We start from the raw sequence: 19,328 nt of genomic DNA, 5'->3' as shown, positions 1-19,328 counted from the left end.
TTTAATTTAATTATTTAAATTAAATCAAATAAAAATCGAGTATTAATTTAATGAAAAAATACTGTGAGCATAAATTAAAAGTACTTAATTAATTAAGTCCAATATATGATATGTTTTTGTTTTTAGCAAACTATGTTATTGTTAGAAAAAAATGTTAGCTACCTTTCAGTAGGCAGACACCCTGATTTCAGGGTGTCTATCCCTCGGCAGCTTATGTCGATGTCAAAGTCAAACTGGTCAAACCACAACCCGACCCGACAGAACAAATATTCGTTTTCAGCAAGTGACGTGAGACGTGACAGTTGTTTGAAAGTTTAGTTCTTGCTGACCGTTAAAAAAAATACTTGAATTTTACAAAGTGAAAAGCATATATTTATGAAATATGGCGGAAAGTTTTGATTTTATTAATGCTCCACAATTTATAGATTTTAGTAAAGTGATGGAGAGTTCCCGAGGCGCTTATGATTCATATTTGGGTAAAAATTATCTTTTATCATGATAGCAAGTAGAAATCTTGTACTGATAATTGAAATATTTGCTACTAAGGGCTTTAATAAAAAATTATCAAATTTCTCTGTTCAAAAGAACGATATTAAATTGTTTGTACATAGCAGACTTTGCATGTTTAATCTAGTTTTTAATTACTAACTAATTAATACGGATTATATACCTAAATTATATCAAGTTTATTCATTTTTATGATTTAAGTGTACATTCATATACCTATATGTTCCATACCACTTTTCATTATTATCTTGTACTTATTATGGTCTTCCAAATATTTTTTCTCTTATAATTTAGCTTATTATTTTGTTTTGTGACATTTAATAATATAAATGTTTGTGTTACTTAATTCAGGGACAAATTAAACTAATTTGCTAAAATGTAATGCATTAGAAAATCATACATTATGCTTTTGTTTTTACTTCTAGATCAATATGAGGATCCTCTCAACAATTCAGATATTTTAAGTGAAATGACACTCATTGCTGGTAAGTAAAAAATAAAATAATATTAATAAGATTAACATACACAATTTTGATATTACATATACCTATCTTCATTATGTTTTATCTGCATTGTATATACCACTAATAAGTTTCATACCCACTTGCTGAGAAACAGTAAACTCATATCAAAATAATAGATTTACAACAGGGTATGTACTTTTTGTTTTAAAAATTTTCTCTACTTTATTTGTTTACATTTCATTCCTGTTTAAAGTGTAGAGAATATTACTGTTTGAGAAATAAATATCGGCATACACAGTGGCTCACAGCTTAAATGATGCAGTAGCTACTCAATAAAACTAGCTTGTGTCATGGGCTGAATATTTGTTAGAAAAATACCATACTTACATAAAAAAAATATTTAGTTATTTTATGTATGATTTTGATATCACAGCTAAAATGATGCAAACTTTAAGATCAGAAAATTAATAAAGAAAACAAACTCGATGCATTGAAAAATTATTGCTAATATTTTGTAAATCCTCCTTCATTGTCAATTGCAGCCTGTAGTTGTCTAGGTATTGATTTAACCAACTTTCTAGTGTACTCTGGGGAATTGTGTCCCAAGCTTCAGTAATTTTTACTTTCAATTCATTTCTATTTGATATTGGGCACTATTTACTTTATTTTTTAATGTCAATCACAAATTTTCATTATCATTCAAATCTGTTGACTAGGATGGTGTTTTAATGACATTTCGGCAATAATTGGCAATTTATAATTATTATAAAGTAACCAAGTATGAACTCGATATGACATGTGTTTAGATCGTTGCCCTGATAAAACTGGTAATTGTTATTGATACCTAATTTTTGAGCACTAGCGGAAAGATGCTGCCTTAGTATATCCAAATGCATGTACTGGTTTATATTTCCTTATATAAAATGCATGTTACCCCACATCATGACCCCATCTTTACCTTAAGTTACTGTTGCTTTCATATTTTTTAATTTTAGTTCTTCATTCGGCTTTCCCCACACCGATATGCTGCCATTGGATCCAAACAAGTTTATTTTGGTTTCATCAGCAAATATTACTGAATTATAAAGTCAAATCTTTGTTAATATGGTCCCTGGCGAACTACAATCTAATATCCATCTGTTTCTTTGGCCAATCAAAGGTTTATTTCTAGCAGTCCAGTCACGTAGACTATTCTTTCGTAATATCTGTCTAATTGTTTTGGGGTTACATCTTTTTCCAAACTGTCTTTCCACCTCATCTCACAACTTTGGTGCATTTTTTTTAAGGATTATTTGCTATTTCTCTGACAATCCATCTTTCTTCACATTCGGTAAAAATCTTATTTGAAGGTCTTCTTCTTCTTCTTGTGCCACTCCTATCGGAGATTGGAAATCATCAAGGCTATCCTGACCTTGTTTACAGCTGACCTAAAGAGTTCATTAGTGGTACAGCAAAACCACTCTCTCAAATTACGCAGCTGTGACATTCTTCTACGGCCTGGATTCCGTTTTCCTTCTATTTTTCCTTGCATTATATTTTGAAGTAATGCATATTTATGTCCTCTCATCACGTGACCCAAATATTCGAGTTTTCTTTGTTTGATCGTTGACAAAATTTCTGGGTCTTTTTCTATCCTTTGCATTACTTCAAAATTTGTAACTCTTTCAACCCAATTTATCTTCTGCATTCGATGGTAGCACCACATTTCGAAACTTTCAATATTTTTTATATTGTTCTGCTTGAGAGTCTAGGCTTCTCAAGCAGAATTTGGAGGTAACCTTGATTTATCTACTTTCATTTCAGTAAAGTTTAACAATGTGCTGAACTGTAGATGAATATTTATTTACCATTTTGGATATGTCCCTTTGGCTATATCCATTTCTATGGTGAGTAATAATTACATTTCTTTCTCTAATTGTAGTTTGGTGACATACTTAAAATATTTTGTTATTTGCCCATTAAATACTTTTAAATTTCAAATTAAACATAAAATGAACTGCAATATAAATTTAATGCAACACCTACTTCGCAAACTTGTAATTGATAAGTTGTGCAATGCTTCCTCTTATCTACACCATTTTAGCTGTGACATCAAAATCATACATAAAATAATTAAATATTTATCAAAAAATAGCTTATGCTATTATAGAAGACTTATATAGCATTTTTCATATCAAAAAGGCTTGCATGTCATTCAAGATTTACGTCAGAACCCCACAGCGTTTCCAAAACATCAGAATAGTTAGTAAGTGTGGAATTTTTAAAATGTCAACTATTTGTCAAACTATTATATTAACAGTAAATACACTTAGTTTTAAGACTACTTCAACACACCAAAATACATAAGAAAACATTTTAATACAAAATTGTATATTCTAAATTCTAAACTTACCTCTTTTAGGGCTTTAATAGTAAAAACATCCATTTGTTTTGGCATAGCACAATCACAATACACAACAATAATTAGTTTTTAAAGCTATTAATATAAATTTAATATGTATTTATAAATACAATTTATTAATATATTATTTTATGATCAAATTGTGTAAGAAATCAAAACATAAACAAAATTCTTACTCTAAAAAAGCGGCAACACTTCAAACAATTTTGCCATATGCTGAACTGTCAATAAAATTTGAAGTATTCCTGTATCAGTTGCGTACAATTGTCTAATCTATTTAATTAAAATTATTATTTTGTGGAATATTAAACTTAAAGAGTTATTTCATAAAATTTGTATTATTAATAATAACAGATGTTTTTGGTTATTTAATCAATATAATTCTAAAATTTCCAATATAATGGTTGACCATTACCATACACCATGTTGACGCCTATGAAAGATCGAGCAGTTCGGTATGTGTTTCGTATTATTAGCTGTAGGAAAATTTGAACTCTAAGGTTGACATTCTGGAAATTTTAAATATAAGTGACGTCACTTTATATAGATTGTGACGTGCAAGCATTTTTATATGAAAAATGCTATAGTACATAATTTAATTTCAGTATGTCATTTTTTTCTAATAAATATTGAACCACTAACACAGCTAGTTTCATTGAGTAGCGACTGCATCATTTAAGCTGTGAGCCACTGTAGATATTTCTGGTCATTACCATTCATAAAGTAGCATTGACATATGTACAAAATGTACATTTTGGAAAAAATGATATCTTATATATTGATCTTAAGGAATAAAATGGTTATTGATCTTAATCTTAAGGCCAAAAATTAAAGATAAATTTATGCTATTAGTTGGTAATGTTGAAATCAATAATCAAATTAGATATTTTCAAGACATTCTTACCCAAAATTACAAAAAAAATCTAGTCTTCATACTAATCATATAGGTTCATATACAGCTCAATAGGTCTTAGGGGCCCATACAGTGACAGCCAGAATTTTATTGCGGGGGTGTCTACTCATTTAAGTTCACCCCCCTTTCTATAAAACATTTAGAAATTTAATCCACCAATGAAATATTTAATTTTTTGTAATAATTATTTGTATAATTTTTTTAGTACTTAATCTAAGAATATTTACTCTTGTAGATGTCATATTCATGTTCAGCGACCTCAAAACCACTGGAGTAACAAATCTGAACTAATTTTTTATCAATATTGATCAAATCATATTTTTTTTAACTTTGAGTACTTAAAAATAGTAATAAGATGTGACTTCACTAATGGTCCTTCAGTTACAGAGATTTATTAATCAATGATAACTACTGTTCCTCACTAACGTCGATAACTGTGATCAGTGACCAGTTATTTCTGATATTAATTCACGGTCACTGTCTCTCAAAACGTGTTATTACGATTATTATAAATATATTATAAATATTACAATATTCTCGGTGAATGTGATTTGGAGATACAGATGGAGACTTACTCAGTGAATTTTAGGAACTGAAATATGAGATATTGTATGTTATTATCTACTGATATTTGTCTTTTTAAAATAATCTCATTAAATGTGTTGAATATATTTTTTTCTTTCCTAAAAACATTCTTAAAAGTTTATAAAAAATATAAATGAAATTTTAGAGTTATTTTTAGTTATATTTAAAGAGGAAGCGTTGTCAAGAAAGTTTTATAGTGCTTACAGTAGACTCGCGATTATCTGAGCTAATTGGGACAGCGGACTCATAGCGGACAGTATACCTCGGATACCGAAAACCTCGGATAACGCGGAGATCGGGTATTTACTTAGAATAAACGAAAAATTTAAAAGTTATGACGTATGTAATTAGTTTATTATGTACAATTGAAATATGTAATCCTGTTGAGTACATAGTTAAAGTATATAGATAGGAAAACATTTACGTACTGGATCATCTTCATGTTTTAAAAAAGTCTTTGATAGATTTCTGCGTCAACTTCTGGTCTAGTTTTGACAATACGATATTGCGCCAACGCTGAAGATGAAGGACATCGGTAGGGGTTGACTCTTCCTGTTGGTCAATGTAGGCGAGGGCAGCTCCAATCGCCTTCAATCCTTAGAAGTGAGATATTTTCTCGATTATCTCATCTGTGTCATCCTCAGTGAGATTGTGTGGGTTGATAACCATGTCGGCGATTGCATCATCAGTCAGTTGCATTTGCTGATCTTGTATAATCCACTCGTTGGCGTCTTCATCATTTATCGGCAGGTCCATTGGTAACTGATATTAGCGAGATCTACTATTTCAGCAATACAGTTATTGTTATCTTTCCCATCACTTTTCGCTTCAATTTGAAAAAGCTTTCGCCATGACTTTTGCAATGTTGTTACTCTCACATCATCCCACGCTGAAGCTATCCAGTAAGACACATTCTTAACGGTGATCTATTTAAGGGCTACTGTGACAGTCATTCCCTCATCCAACCAGGTCAACAACACTCGGAGAAGCCTTCGACGATAGTTCCGTTTCATGTCCTCTAAAACTCCTTGGTCCAGAGGTTGAATGAGAGATGTGACATTTGGTGGCAAGAAAACAGCTTTAATGTCACCGCTAGCCAAAGAACTTGCATCTGGATGAGATAGCGCGTTGTCCAAAAAAGAATAGCTTATTTTGGTAGGCTTTTCTTTTTTAAGTAGGCCTCAAAAACGCACGAATTCGTCAAAAAAAAAAATCTTTAAATATTAAGCAATCCATCCACGCACTACGTTGATTTCTGTACATGGTGAATAGGCAGTTTACTTGAGTATTTTTAAAAGCTCTTGCATTCTTCGATAAGTAGAGGTCTTACTTTTAAGTATCCAGAAGAGTTGCTACACATCAAAAGAGTTACTCATTCTTTGCTTTTTTATGCATCCAGGCGCTGTTTTTGTACTTTTAGCTGTCAGTGTTTTGGTTGGAAGCATTATGAAATTGAGACCCGTTTCGTCACAATCGCGGATTTGGTCTGACGTGAAGCCATGCTCTAAAATGAGATCTCTCAATTTTTAATTAAGCAGCTCAATTTCAAATGAATCGGCCGAAAGTTTTTCACCCGAAATGTTTCAGTTGTCGGATGCCATACCTCTTCTTCCATCTGTCGAGTCAACCATCACTTGCAGTGAAATTTTCCTGGCCATCCTTTAACCCTTTGTGAAACTTGACAGCCTTAGCTTGAAGCATGGGGCCACTAATTGGACTTTCCAACCTTCGAAGATTAGAAAACCATAAAAATAAGGCTTCAGAAGTCTGTTCATATTCTCATTTCTTCATAGTTTTCTGCAACAAATCACTTCCACCACTCACACTTTTATTAACCCATCGTTCAATATTTTTTTGTTTATGTCTCCAATCTCCCACAGTCACTTCTCCACCTAGGTCAGCAGCAACCTTCTTTACTGACTCACACTTATCCAAGCGTTTTATAGCATTTAATTTTGTTTCTTCTTCTAATCTTGCTTCATTGATCTGACGAAGGCGTTTGACAGGGTTTGCCTGGGAGACATTCTAAATATATTAATAGAAAATACAACGCCGACCAACATAACACAGATAGTCCATAACCTAATTAACAACAATGTAACCAAAGTTAGAGCAGGAGACCAATTCACTGAAAATATTCTAACACCGGGAGGAATTAGACAAGGCGACAGTTTAAGCCCCTTCTTGTTTAACCTACTCATGGGTAAAATTATAAACAAAGTAACATCTCTCAATCTCGGATACAGAATGGGCAACAAAAGAATTGGTATGGTGTGTTACGCAGATGATGCAGCAATTATTGCCGAATCAGAAGATAATCTTCAGAGACAGCTCTTTCAGTTCTTTCAAATGAGCCGCCAACTAAATATGACCATTTCTACCAACAAAACTAAATGTATGACAATAGCAAAAGATCCGCTCAGATGTAAGTTAGTGGTTGAGAACAACCCCATAGAACAGGTTCATATTCAGATCTCTGGACATAGATATATCAAGCAGACACGACCCAGTAAAGGACCTAAGGAGTCAGATCAACAAAGCATCCCCATTGTTGGGATGTCTGCGGGAGATAGTCTGGTTAAATCCGTATATGCGCACAGATAGTAAAATTAGAATCTACAAGACTTGCATACGACCGATCATGACATATGGCATAGAAGTGCGCGAAGATACCAACAAAACGAAACAGATGCTAAGGGTTGCCGAGATGAAAACCCTAAGAACAATAGTGGGCAAAATAAGAAGAGACAGGGTGAGAAATACAAACGTTAGAGAGCAGTGCAAAATTCAAGATATTGTAAGATGGGGAAGGCAGCGTAAAAGGATGTGGTACAGTCATGTAAGATGAATGGATGAGAATAGACTCCCAAAAATTGCCCTAGAAAACAACCCGCCCGGTTCAAGACCTCCAGGAATACCACCTAAAAGATGGAGGGATAGTTGGCAATCTACCTCCCAGGAAATTAACCAGAGGCAGCTTCAGAATTGAACAGATCGAAAGATTTTTGTTAAAATCCTTTATAGAAAGGATTTTAGTTTTTATAACCTATATCGAAAGATCTCCAAGAAGTAGAAGAAGAAGAATTTTGTTTCTAAAGAAACCACAACTCGTTTTCTGTTTTAAATTCATATTGCACTTCAAGTTACGTAGAAACTACACAAAGAGAAGACATGAATGAACTTGTAAGAGCTTACAGTCCGAGTGGGACGAACGGACCAGCTAGCTATGATGACTGAAATTGAAACGGGTGGGGGAGTGGGTGGGGAGGCGGCCAGTAGAAGAATAGTGGCTAGAACAATAACACTCGCTAGTGACTCATCTTTTCAGCGTACCAACAGCCAGCGCGCATGCTTTCACTTGATCCCGCTCTCCAAGCTAATTACATAATTTGTTCTTTTCAACTACTACCTCGGTTAATTCAGAGGCTCGGTTAGTCGGGACTCGGATAATCGCGAGTCTACTGTACTTTATTGTAAATATTATAAGTTTATTATTATAAGTCAAACTATCTAGATATGTTGGTTAAACAGATTCATTATCAGCAGTATGTTTTTATAGTACTACCTAACAAAGTGATCGCGATCGTGTTGTTTTGTATATGATTACTGTGACTATCTCTTAATGTACATAAAAGAATAGTAATCACGGTGACCGTTTAAAATCACCGTTATTTAAAAATCACGGTCACTGATCACAGCGTGATTTAAAAATCACCACGTTCACCATCAAATTAAAAAAATGTTGCTCATAAACAATTAAAATAACATTTTAACTGTTGTCTGTAGGAAAATTATTTTTCATATTTGGAAAGCTTGCATTTTTCTAAAAATTTAATAAAAGAAAAAGTTGTCTTAGGACAATTTGTGTCGAAGTTAGTCCCTTTTTTTTAATTGACAACAGCTTTTTTTATAATTATTAAGAGATCTAATTATTGGCATGTGAAACAACATACTTTAAAGTTTTAATGTGCACAATTCGAAATAGATTTGCTTTTAATGTAATATTCCACAAAGCTTCAAAATGTCCTAAAAATGGGCCGGCTTTGAAACTCGCGGGAGCGATTTAGGAGAAAGGAGCTGTTAACTGTATCTCTGGTTCTTGTTTATGGATTTCAACATTTCTTTTAATTTGTATGTATTATATGTATTATTTAAATAAATAAATTATTAAATAAACCATCAAATTTGTTTAAACAATTTTTTTTTCAATTTTTTTTTTTTTAGTTTCATTTGTGTTAATTTTTATTGTCAAACATAATTATTTATGATTAATATATACTTCTTCAATAAACGTCGTAAATAATTTATTTATAATAGATTTTATGAAAAAACAAATTATCCTATTCAATTATTTGTAAAAATAGTATTGGTTTATGTATTGCTTTGGAAATAAATACCTAATCTCTATTAAACTAGGTTTTATTTCTTGCTTAACATGCTAGGCAGATGGCTTTTGTGAAAAAGGTCGATTTCATACTCACATGCTGAAACTTGTTTTAATCTATATACTATGATGTCAATATGCTGTGTTAAAAAGTTTACCGAAAATTTACATGGCAACCTATTTATTGCCTTTTTCACTTCGTAACTAATTTTTTTTTTTTTAATAATTTGAATTATTTTAAGACAATAGTTATTTCCATGATTTTTATGCAAAACGCACACTTTGAGCATAAATTGCAAATAAACAACCAAAATATTTGAAAAAAGCCAATTTTAGTGTTTAGGCGTTTAGAGTTAATAGGTTGGACATCAAATTTAAAAAAATAAACAAAAAATATGAGAAGAAAGCTTAAGTCAAGTAGTTTAAAAATGCGCAAGTCAATTTTGCTTTTATATTGCAAAAGTCAGTAAAATATCCATAAACAAATTGATATACTATTGCGTTTTGGAATGTATAGACTTAACGAACATCTCAACTTTAACATTCTAAACACGTCGTTTATTTCTTACCCACAAGCAGAATCTTATTTTAATCGAAAGAATATGATGCTTCAATACTACCGTAAAAAGTTTACCCAGAGGTTACAACGGGAACCTGCATATTAAAAACGAAAGAATAACTGCATATTAAAAACGAAAGAATAACTTGGTTTCCAATAAAAATGAAATTTTTTATTTGTTGAAAAATTGTTAAATAAACAACTTCCCATGGTAAAATTTGGGTAAACCTTTTACTGTAATGTAGCATCATATTCTTCGATTAAAATAAAATTCAGCTTGTGGGTAAGAAATAAACAATGTGTTTCGAACGTTAAAGTTTAGACATTCGTCAAGTCTATATGTCCCGAAACGCAACTGTATATCAATTTGTTTATAGATATTTTAAACTGACTTATGCCATATCAACATATGGAAAATAATTTTTTTTCCTTGTTGCCAGCTATACCGATACTTTTTACCTTTACTTTATTATGTATATATATATATATATATATATATATATATATATATATATATATATATATATATATATATATATATATATATATATATGAAAATGTAATCTCATTCGAGAATTTTTGAACAACAGAAGTTACTAAGGAACGCTATACTCCTTGGAATTGGTCATGTTTGTAAAGAATTATAGTCACCTATTTCCAACAAATGAAAATGAATATGCATCTACTATGAGTATGGTTACTCGCAACAGAGAGACATTACACATCTTAAAATGGCTACAGCTTTGTCACTGTCTTTTTTTATGGAATATGTAGTTTGTTTTGAACACTTAAAGATGTGATTAACTGTATCAGTGAATAATGTACAAGTATTTTTCCTTCCATTAAGAAAAGATGAAAAAAAAACTTTACTTTATTCTTCTAGAGTGGCCTTGTCCCTTAACAATAACAATAGTTATATAATTGAGCTCCATCTTATCAGATATATTTTCTTTTTCATTTTTAGATAACCTGGAGAATCTCTCAACTTCAAAAAGTACGTTTAGGAAATCAATGAGTGTAGGGGATTTGCAAAAATTATGTGACAACATTCATAAACTCAGGTATGTATCTTTCTTTTACTACTGGTAAAAATTCTCCTTTAAATTCAGTATTATGAAAAAAATTAACAAAATTGTTGTTTAATTTTATTATACAACAATTATGAATGTAGTTTTTATATCCATATGATTTGAATTTTTTCAATTTAATACAATTACTATGACATGGTAGATTTTAAGCCTCCAGACACTAGTCTAACATAGCGAAGAGACACAAGTTCTGAGTGCGCAGTGGCAACATTCGAAAATTGCCGGATACTTTTGCTCATTATTTTAACGTTGTGGTATAAATACGGAAAATGCGCGAAAACGACTAATCAACCGCAAAAACTAATTTATAACGTTTTAACATTTTTAATAGATTGAAGGCAATTTTTAATAGATTTAAGCAAAGTGCAGGAACGTGTTGCTGCAATGACAAGTATGTATGTAGGTACCACTGAATAATTATTATTTTTATCTTAATCTAATTTTAAGTCTGTTAACTATAAAAATAATTGTTGAAAAGAAACGGCTAATACACAGATCATTATGTACGAATAAGGAGTTCGTACAGTTTATCGAGATACACTTTATATTATTTAAGGGGTTACATAGGTCCTGTATTTTCAAAAAAATCGATTATTTTTTTTATTGCATATTAAAGTATGGTATTTCAAGAGTATTCACACCAAATTTGAAATAAATTCAAGCAATATTACCGGAGTTAGGAGAAGGTGGGGGAATATCGACCGCAGGATAATATCGATCACTCTCAAATTTCATCTAATGGACGTCGCACAGCAAAACGAATGCGCACATGTTGAACGCATCAACAACAGGTGGTGCACTGGCCACTTAGTCGTTTTTCATACGCCATAGGAACTTAATGTCTAGTAAATTTGTGTTTTGTGGAAGATTTTTATAAGATTCTACAATCGTATTTTAAGGTAAGGGCTCCTTTATTAGCTAAAGTCAACATTTTAGTATTCACAATGTATGGAAACATATTTCTAGAATACAGATATCACAAAATCATATAATTTCAGGTTAAGTGTTTTCTAAAAAAGTTCATGTTAATAATGAGCACACTTTCGGATAAAATCGACGGTAGTGGTCGATTTTACCCCAAATATTACTCTAATTGTAATAGGTCTCAGTTGATGTTATTTATTTCAGATGCCACGAACATATCACAGAAAAACAACACGGTCCTCATGGGGCGAAGAGGCGATGGAAAGAGCCCTCAGCGATATAGCTGATAAAATACTTTCGATAAGAGGATCATCCAAGTTATACAACATCCCTTATGGAACATTGCAAGACCGATTAAGAGGTCGTTTCGAGTCCAAAATAATTACACTAGGACGAAAAGCTGTCTTTACCAAGGAAGAGAAATCCGGAATTTTAGAACTGTCGAAGACGTTTTTTGGCCCTTACGTCCCTTAGCATATGTCAAATGGTTTTTCAATATGCAGAGCAAAACAAATAATTTTGTTTTATCCATTTAAAATGGCAACGAAAATGTGTGGAAAAGACTGGTTTTATTCATTTATGCACCGTCATCCAGAACTTAGTTTGCATAAACCAGAGGCAACAAGTTTGAATAGAATTACTGCTTTTAATCGAGAAGAACTAAAGATATTTTACAAAAAGTTGGCAACTCTTTACAAAGTATGTGATCGTTACAAATTTGAATTTCATCAAATTTTTAATGTTGATGAGACGGGTATCAGTAATGTTCATATTCCCTGTAAAATTGTTGCTGCCAAAGACCAGAAACAAGTTGGTGCAATTACCAGTGGTGAACGAGGACAAACCACGACGCTAGTATGCGCTTTCAGTGCCTCAGGTCAATATGTTCCACCTATGTTTATTTATAGAAGAAATCGGATGAAAGAAGGTTTGGACAAAAACGGTCCTATTGGGGCAATATATCGATGTTCCAAATCAGGGTGGATAATATAACAACTTTTCTTGGAATAGTTGAAACGTTTTCAGCCGCATGTTTATGCTTCTAAAGACCATCCAGTTCTTTTAGTGCTAGATAACGACACAACGCATTCAAGTCTGGCTTTCTGCAATTTTTGTCGCGACACCGGAATAAATCTCCTTTCACTGGCACCGCACACCTCCCACCGTCTCAAGCCTCTAGATATCACGTTTATTTCTCCATTCAAGACAGCTTACTACCAAGAATGTGACAAGCATATAAAACAAAAAGAAATATAAGAAAAAATCAATACAACAGACGTTGCAGAACTTGTTAAAAATGCCTTTAATAGGGCTGCGTCTGTTAAGAAATCTGTAAATGGTTTTCGAACCACAGGGACCTTTTCCTTCAATTCCGATGTTTTTTGTGAAGAAGAATTAATATCTATACCAGTAGTTGAACAATATCAAATAATATGTCTTCTCTGCCCGATACACATCAAACACTATCGCCAACACCAGTTCCTCTAGATAAACTACCAGGACCCAGTGGAGTCCAAAATATAAAACTGAGACCAAAAGCAGCACCATCATCAGAAGATTCTTTATCTGAATCAGAATTAGAGGAAGTTTCAGACATTGATCTGAGCGACGATAAGGATAAATCTGTGCAGCTAAAAAATGAAAGCCTATCTCGTATATCTTTCAGTGAACTATACCCTCTACCGGTACTACCAGTCAGTAGTTATACTAAAACTAGAAGCAGGCGAATTCAATACTCGACCATTTTAATATCAACACCATTAAAAGAACAATTAGAAAATAAGGAACAAAAAAAGCAAAAGAAGAATGAGGTTGAGAAAGTTAAACGAACAATTGACGCTACTAAGATAAAAACAGAAAAAATAGTCAAGAAGAAGACTTATGGCGTGAAAGCACACCAAACACGAGAAAGCGAACTATGTGCAGTATGTTCAGAGTTTGGATCAAATGAATAATGGTGGAGATCTCTGTGGTCTCTGGGCTCATGCAGACTGCACGAAAGCAGATACGGCTACTCTTTATATTTGCTCAAACTGAAGATGTAACTAAAGAAATATGTATTATACTTAAACCTAAGTAAACTTAACCATTGAACTTGTCCAACTGTGATCGATATTTCTAACTTAACATTTCCTATGTTTTTATCTAAAAAATACTTATTGTTACGAACATGCTTTCGGCATGGCCTATGTAACGGTTGCATCTCGAAATGGCATTGAGAACCTTCGCGATGTATCGAGCGCTGTAGAAATCCATTTGTCAAACAACGAATTAGAAGTGGGACTACCCCAGAAGATTCGAGAATAATACTTTTTGGTATATATATGTAACGATGTTATGAGTGAGGGGAGTTGTTAAGATACTATCGAACTGTAAACTTATAAATAAATATATTTATATAAATTCGAACCGCTCGTTTTATTTAATCTCGCTACATTATTAACAAAGTATAGAACCCGCCTCCCATACAAAAGTAAGAAAATTACAGCATGCAGCGAGCTTAATGGGTCTGTTCCATACTTTTAATGTACACGCCCAAACTTTACCACTCTTTCTATTCATTATATGTCTCTTTTTTACTCTTACGTACGAGCCAGGTACATAATTTTTAATTTATTTAGTATATTGTCCATAAGTAACATAAATAGTATTGAATTATCATCTTGTATTATTGAATTAATTGTAGTATTTATTTGTTAGGAGTGGGAAAGTGTATATAAACGAAGAATCAAATCAAGAATCCGTTGAAGAAACTTTTGCTGAGGTAAAATATGGTTCCTCAAGTTCATTGTATGATGACACTAGTTGTTCCACTACTTTCTTCAGTAATAAAAGAACAACGAAGGTATTTATAATGATCTAATTATTTAATTACAAATTTTTTTTGTTATTTTTATATTCGTCAAATACAATATTTGTAATACTACAGAAATAATAATTGAAAAAATTACAAATCAGTTTATTAGTAACGAAAGTATCTATACAGTTTTAGAGTAATTTTTTCTGCGGTGTAACAAATTAATACAAGTAAAAAGAGATGCAACTACATGATGTAACCATTTACGTCATAAATAAAAAAGGGCATAGGTACATTCTTACTCCAAATTAAGCCTTTCTATGTTGGTAATTGCTCATTCGGTTTCAAGTTTAAGATGGTGAAAAAAACAATACAATCTCAACAGTTTACATCACTACAGGAAACACAAATAAAACTGATTTTGGAGATGCATTCCAGTAGAAAAATCCAGCTGATTTGTTTAAATAAACATTTATCATGCTGTCCAAAAAGCATTCAACAAGGAAATGTTCTGGTTACCAATTGATTAGCTACATGCTAGGTAATACAGACAAATAATTATAAAAAATGTGAACCTTTTCCGTAAAAAGCCCAAAACCAACCAATTTTTTGCAGTTTGATGGATCTCAACGAATATTGTTGCATTCGATTCGTACGAACGCTAGGAAATTTTTTGAGCTAAAGTGATGATGTCGAAATGAAAATTGCATTATAGTTCACTCGTCAGAGATTTGATCTCTAAAAACAAGACGAATAAGCTAAATTTAGCTGAGAATGTCATTTTTTGACCCCAAAAAAGATTGCCACTCCTACCCCTGGGCTTCACCCTAAAACCCCCCTTGTAGGAGGAAAACTGAAAACATCCATTTACCAAGAATCAGTACGCTACATAGAAAAAAATGTTTCAAACAAGAAATGTAGCTGATATTAGCACTTTTTTTTGTAGAATGAACCGTTCCCTCAGAAACAAAGCTTGAGGCGAGATGGCGATTTTGAATATGTTACGAAATCAATTCAAATTACAATTACAATTCAATTCAAATAAAATTTGATCAGTGTCCTATCGACAAAAATCAAGTGCGTTTTACAAGTGAAGAGTGCAGCTTTCGTATGCAATTTTGGGATTATGTTGCAAATAATGCCATTGCCATTTTTTACGATTCTCATGAGATTAATAACATTTATCACTTCCATTGACCGATCGCTGTGGAATTTCCGTTGTTAGAACCTAATCCTTAAAACCTATAACATAAAATATCAATTTTGAGTTTTGTTAACAAATATGAGGCATATAAAATATGCTTAAAAACGCTGAATTTAAAGTTTCATGTTACAGTCTCACATTACGGGAAATGCTTTCACGAAGATGGAATTGGGTGGAATTTGTAGCTGAAGTTGTGCAATTTCTAAAAACGTACTTGTACAATTGAAAAGAAGCAATTTTAAACGTTTTAGATCGTTTGGAACTTATAGAAGCTACAAAAGCTCTGTATAAAGAAAATAAAGTATCCATTAAAATGGGAACAAGAATCATAGGAGACTTCACCACAACAAAAGGGCTCCTGCAGGGTTGTTACACATCTCCAACCCTATTCAAAATATACTTAGAGAAAGCCTTGTCTACATGGAAAAGAAAATGCGAAGGCATGGGAGTACCGGTACGGAACGAATACCTATATACATTAAGTTTTGCAGACGATCAAGTAGTGATTGCACAAGACCAAGACGACCTCAGCTACATGATGAAGAAACTACAAGAAGAATATACCAAGGCTGGCCTAGATATTAACCTCGCGAAAACAGAGTACCTATCTACAAGTGAAGAAGACATAGAAGATCTACAGATTGATGACAACGTAACAATAAAAGGAAATGATAAATTCAAATACCTGGGGTTTATAATCACGAAAAAGGCAACAACAGAGGAAGAAATTACACAAAGATTAGGACAAACAAGAACAGCAATCCGACAACTTAACTCAGTATGGTGGGATAGACACCTAAATATGAAGACAAAAACGCAGATTTATAAAACATTAGTGCGAAGTATTATGACATATGGGGCTGAAAATTGGATCATAAACAAGAAAAACAGCAGTAAGATAGTAGCAACAGAGATGGAATGCCTGCGAAGATGCTGCAGAGTAACAAGAATGGATAGGAGAAGTAATGACGAAATAAAGCAAAGAACATCAATAGAAACAGACATACTATACTATAATTCACATTCAGATGGCAGCGTTCCAGAGATAGGCCTGTACTTTCTATATGCCAGAAATAACTACATTGTTGTCAGTTTTTAATCGTACCTACAATCGTACGTTATGGGCCGGCTCCTATAAAAGAATTATAATTTCGGAAATATTTATGAATGTGAAACGGAAAAATACTACATTTTTTTAATTATATAATTTTTCTGTTGGTATTTTAAAAATAGAAAGTTATATTTCGGAAATCTGGTCTTTTCGGAATTATATCTTCTGTTCAAAATTGTTTACAATTCGTGGAAATGAAATAATTATTTGTATAATCCGTTTTTGATCTTAATGTCCTTTTAATGACACACTTTCTCTACCTGCATTTACAGTTACAGACATTAAAAAATAATTTAGAATTAAAAAAATATACCTATTTATAAATTCAAAATTATTGTCTAATGCCAGCAATTATAAATTCAGGTAAATACTTGAGAGTCATTAAAAGAATTTTCAGTTGATATCAGACGTTTGTGTCGTGTCAGTGTCAAAATGGCCGCGAGTGTAATAAAATTCAAAAACGGTAATTTGTTAAATAGTGAATGCAAAAAAATAGTGTTAAATGTTTTTAACTATTTATCAAACAGTAATAATGATAAAAGTGTATCAACAATAGTGCGGGAAGTTTCTGCTATGACTGGAGTCTCTGAGCGAACGATATTCCGATATAGAAGTGAAAGTAAAAATGGTCCACTCGTAACTCCTATAAGAAAAAAAAGAACCGGTTATTTGAATAGTCGTGAGAATAGATATGATGAAGCAACTCGGTCTAGAATAAGACAAGTAGTGCACGGTTTTTTTATGGACAATATTCCTTCAACCCTTGACGTAGTACTAGAAAAAATTAAGCAAATGGAGCATCTTCCGAATTTTTCCAAGAGTACGTTGAGAAGACTATTGCACGACATGGGTTTTATATATGGCAAACAAGGTAGAAATTCAATATTAATAGAAAAACAAGAAATAGTCGCTTGGAGGCGTCACTATCTCCGGGAAATAAAGAAACTGAGGAACGAAGGAGCCAATATCATTTATATGGACGAATCATGGGTTAATACTGGAATAACCAATGGGCAAGTATGGCAAGATACAACAATAAAAAATAGCCGACAGGCTTTCGTAAATGGACTTACCACAGGTTTAAAAACTCCGACCGGAAAAGGACCAAGATTTGTTTTAGTCCATGCAGGAAACAAAGACGGATTTGTTGAAGGTGCTGACATCACTTTTCTTGCCAAAAAAGGTGCTGAAGATTACCATGAAGAGATGGACGGAGATCTATTTGAAAAATGGTTTGAAGAGATGTTAATACCGAATCTCCCAAAAAATAAAAAGAATGTCATTATCTTGGACAATGCATCTTATCACTCTAGGAAATTAAATTTTCCCAAACAATATTGGGTGAAACGTCAAATTAAGGAGTGGCTCTATGAAAAGGACATTTATTTTGAAGAAGATTACTTAAAAAATGAACTTCTGGAAACTGCTAATGTATTTAAAAATATTTATGACAAATACAAAATTGATTGTATTGGTGAAAAATACAGGAATCACAGTGACGAACAATGCCGCGTAGATGTACATATCTTAAGACTTCCGCCTTATCACTGTGAACTGAACCCAATAGAAACGGTGTGGAGTGAAGTGAAACGGTACGTGTCCTCTAAGAATTCAAGTTTCAAACAAAACGACGTTAAAACATTGATTTATGAAGGTTATGATAAAGTACAGAACAATGGACATTGGAAAAATTACGTCAACCATGTTATAAAATTGGAGAATAATTTTTGGACAGTAGACAACATTCAAGATGACATTGAACCTATTAGAATTTCATTAAACGATGACTCTGAAGATGAACTAGATTATGAAAATGAAGATGATTGAAAATTGTTTTTCGGGGGTATTCTTTTCTCAGTAAAGGTAATAAAATATTTAGTTGATCTGGTTGAAATGTAGCACACTTAAATAACTCATTAATCGACATAATTTCAAGTAGTTATATTAGACGTCATTATGCAAAAAATAAAGTTATGAACATTTAATAAATTAGTGCACAATTGAGGCCCCTAGAACACAAGGTGTGTAAGTGCCAAAAACAAAGTTTTGAAAAATCTTTGTTCAAAGTTCGATATAAATTTAAAAACCTAGGTAGCACTTTTTCAGTTTTCAGCATGTTTTCAATGACATGTAATTTTTGATGGTATTATTGTTGTTAATGTAGAAAGTTTGAAGCCAAAAGTACGTGCCTGTTGTTAGATATCAGTTGCTAAGTGATAAGCAACTGCACTTACACCCTTGTGTTCTAGGGGCCTCAATTAGGGGTTTTTTGCAATTATCTCAGTCATTTGTTTATGTATTTTAATTTACAAACTAAAAAATTAAAAAACTGTTTAAGATCTGCAACATTTATTTGAAACATTTTTCCCTAAAATGCACGAGGAACAAAAT

The 19,328-nt window shown here is 32.4% G+C and overlaps 1 protein-coding gene across 1 annotated transcript in view; it reads left to right on the top strand.

Moving 5' to 3' along the window:
* Positions 1-282: 282 nt before the first annotated feature.
* The window catches only part of LOC140434774 (targeting protein for Xklp2 homolog), a 36,074-nt gene continuing 17,028 nt past the window's right edge, over positions 283-19,328 (top strand). The window contains exons 1-4 of the mRNA XM_072523276.1: positions 283-476; positions 933-992; positions 10,778-10,874; positions 14,526-14,670. Coding sequence (XP_072379377.1) covers positions 383-476; positions 933-992; positions 10,778-10,874; positions 14,526-14,670 — 396 coding nt within the window. The 5' untranslated portion in view covers positions 283-382. The remainder of the gene's footprint in view (positions 477-932; positions 993-10,777; positions 10,875-14,525; positions 14,671-19,328) is intronic.

This window comes from Diabrotica undecimpunctata, chromosome 2 (assembly GCF_040954645.1).
Source record: "Diabrotica undecimpunctata isolate CICGRU chromosome 2, icDiaUnde3, whole genome shotgun sequence".
Taxonomy (NCBI): Eukaryota; Metazoa; Arthropoda; class Insecta; order Coleoptera; family Chrysomelidae; genus Diabrotica; species Diabrotica undecimpunctata.
Note: the sequence above shows the minus strand (reverse complement) of the source record. Positions and strands in the feature narration are given on the sequence as shown.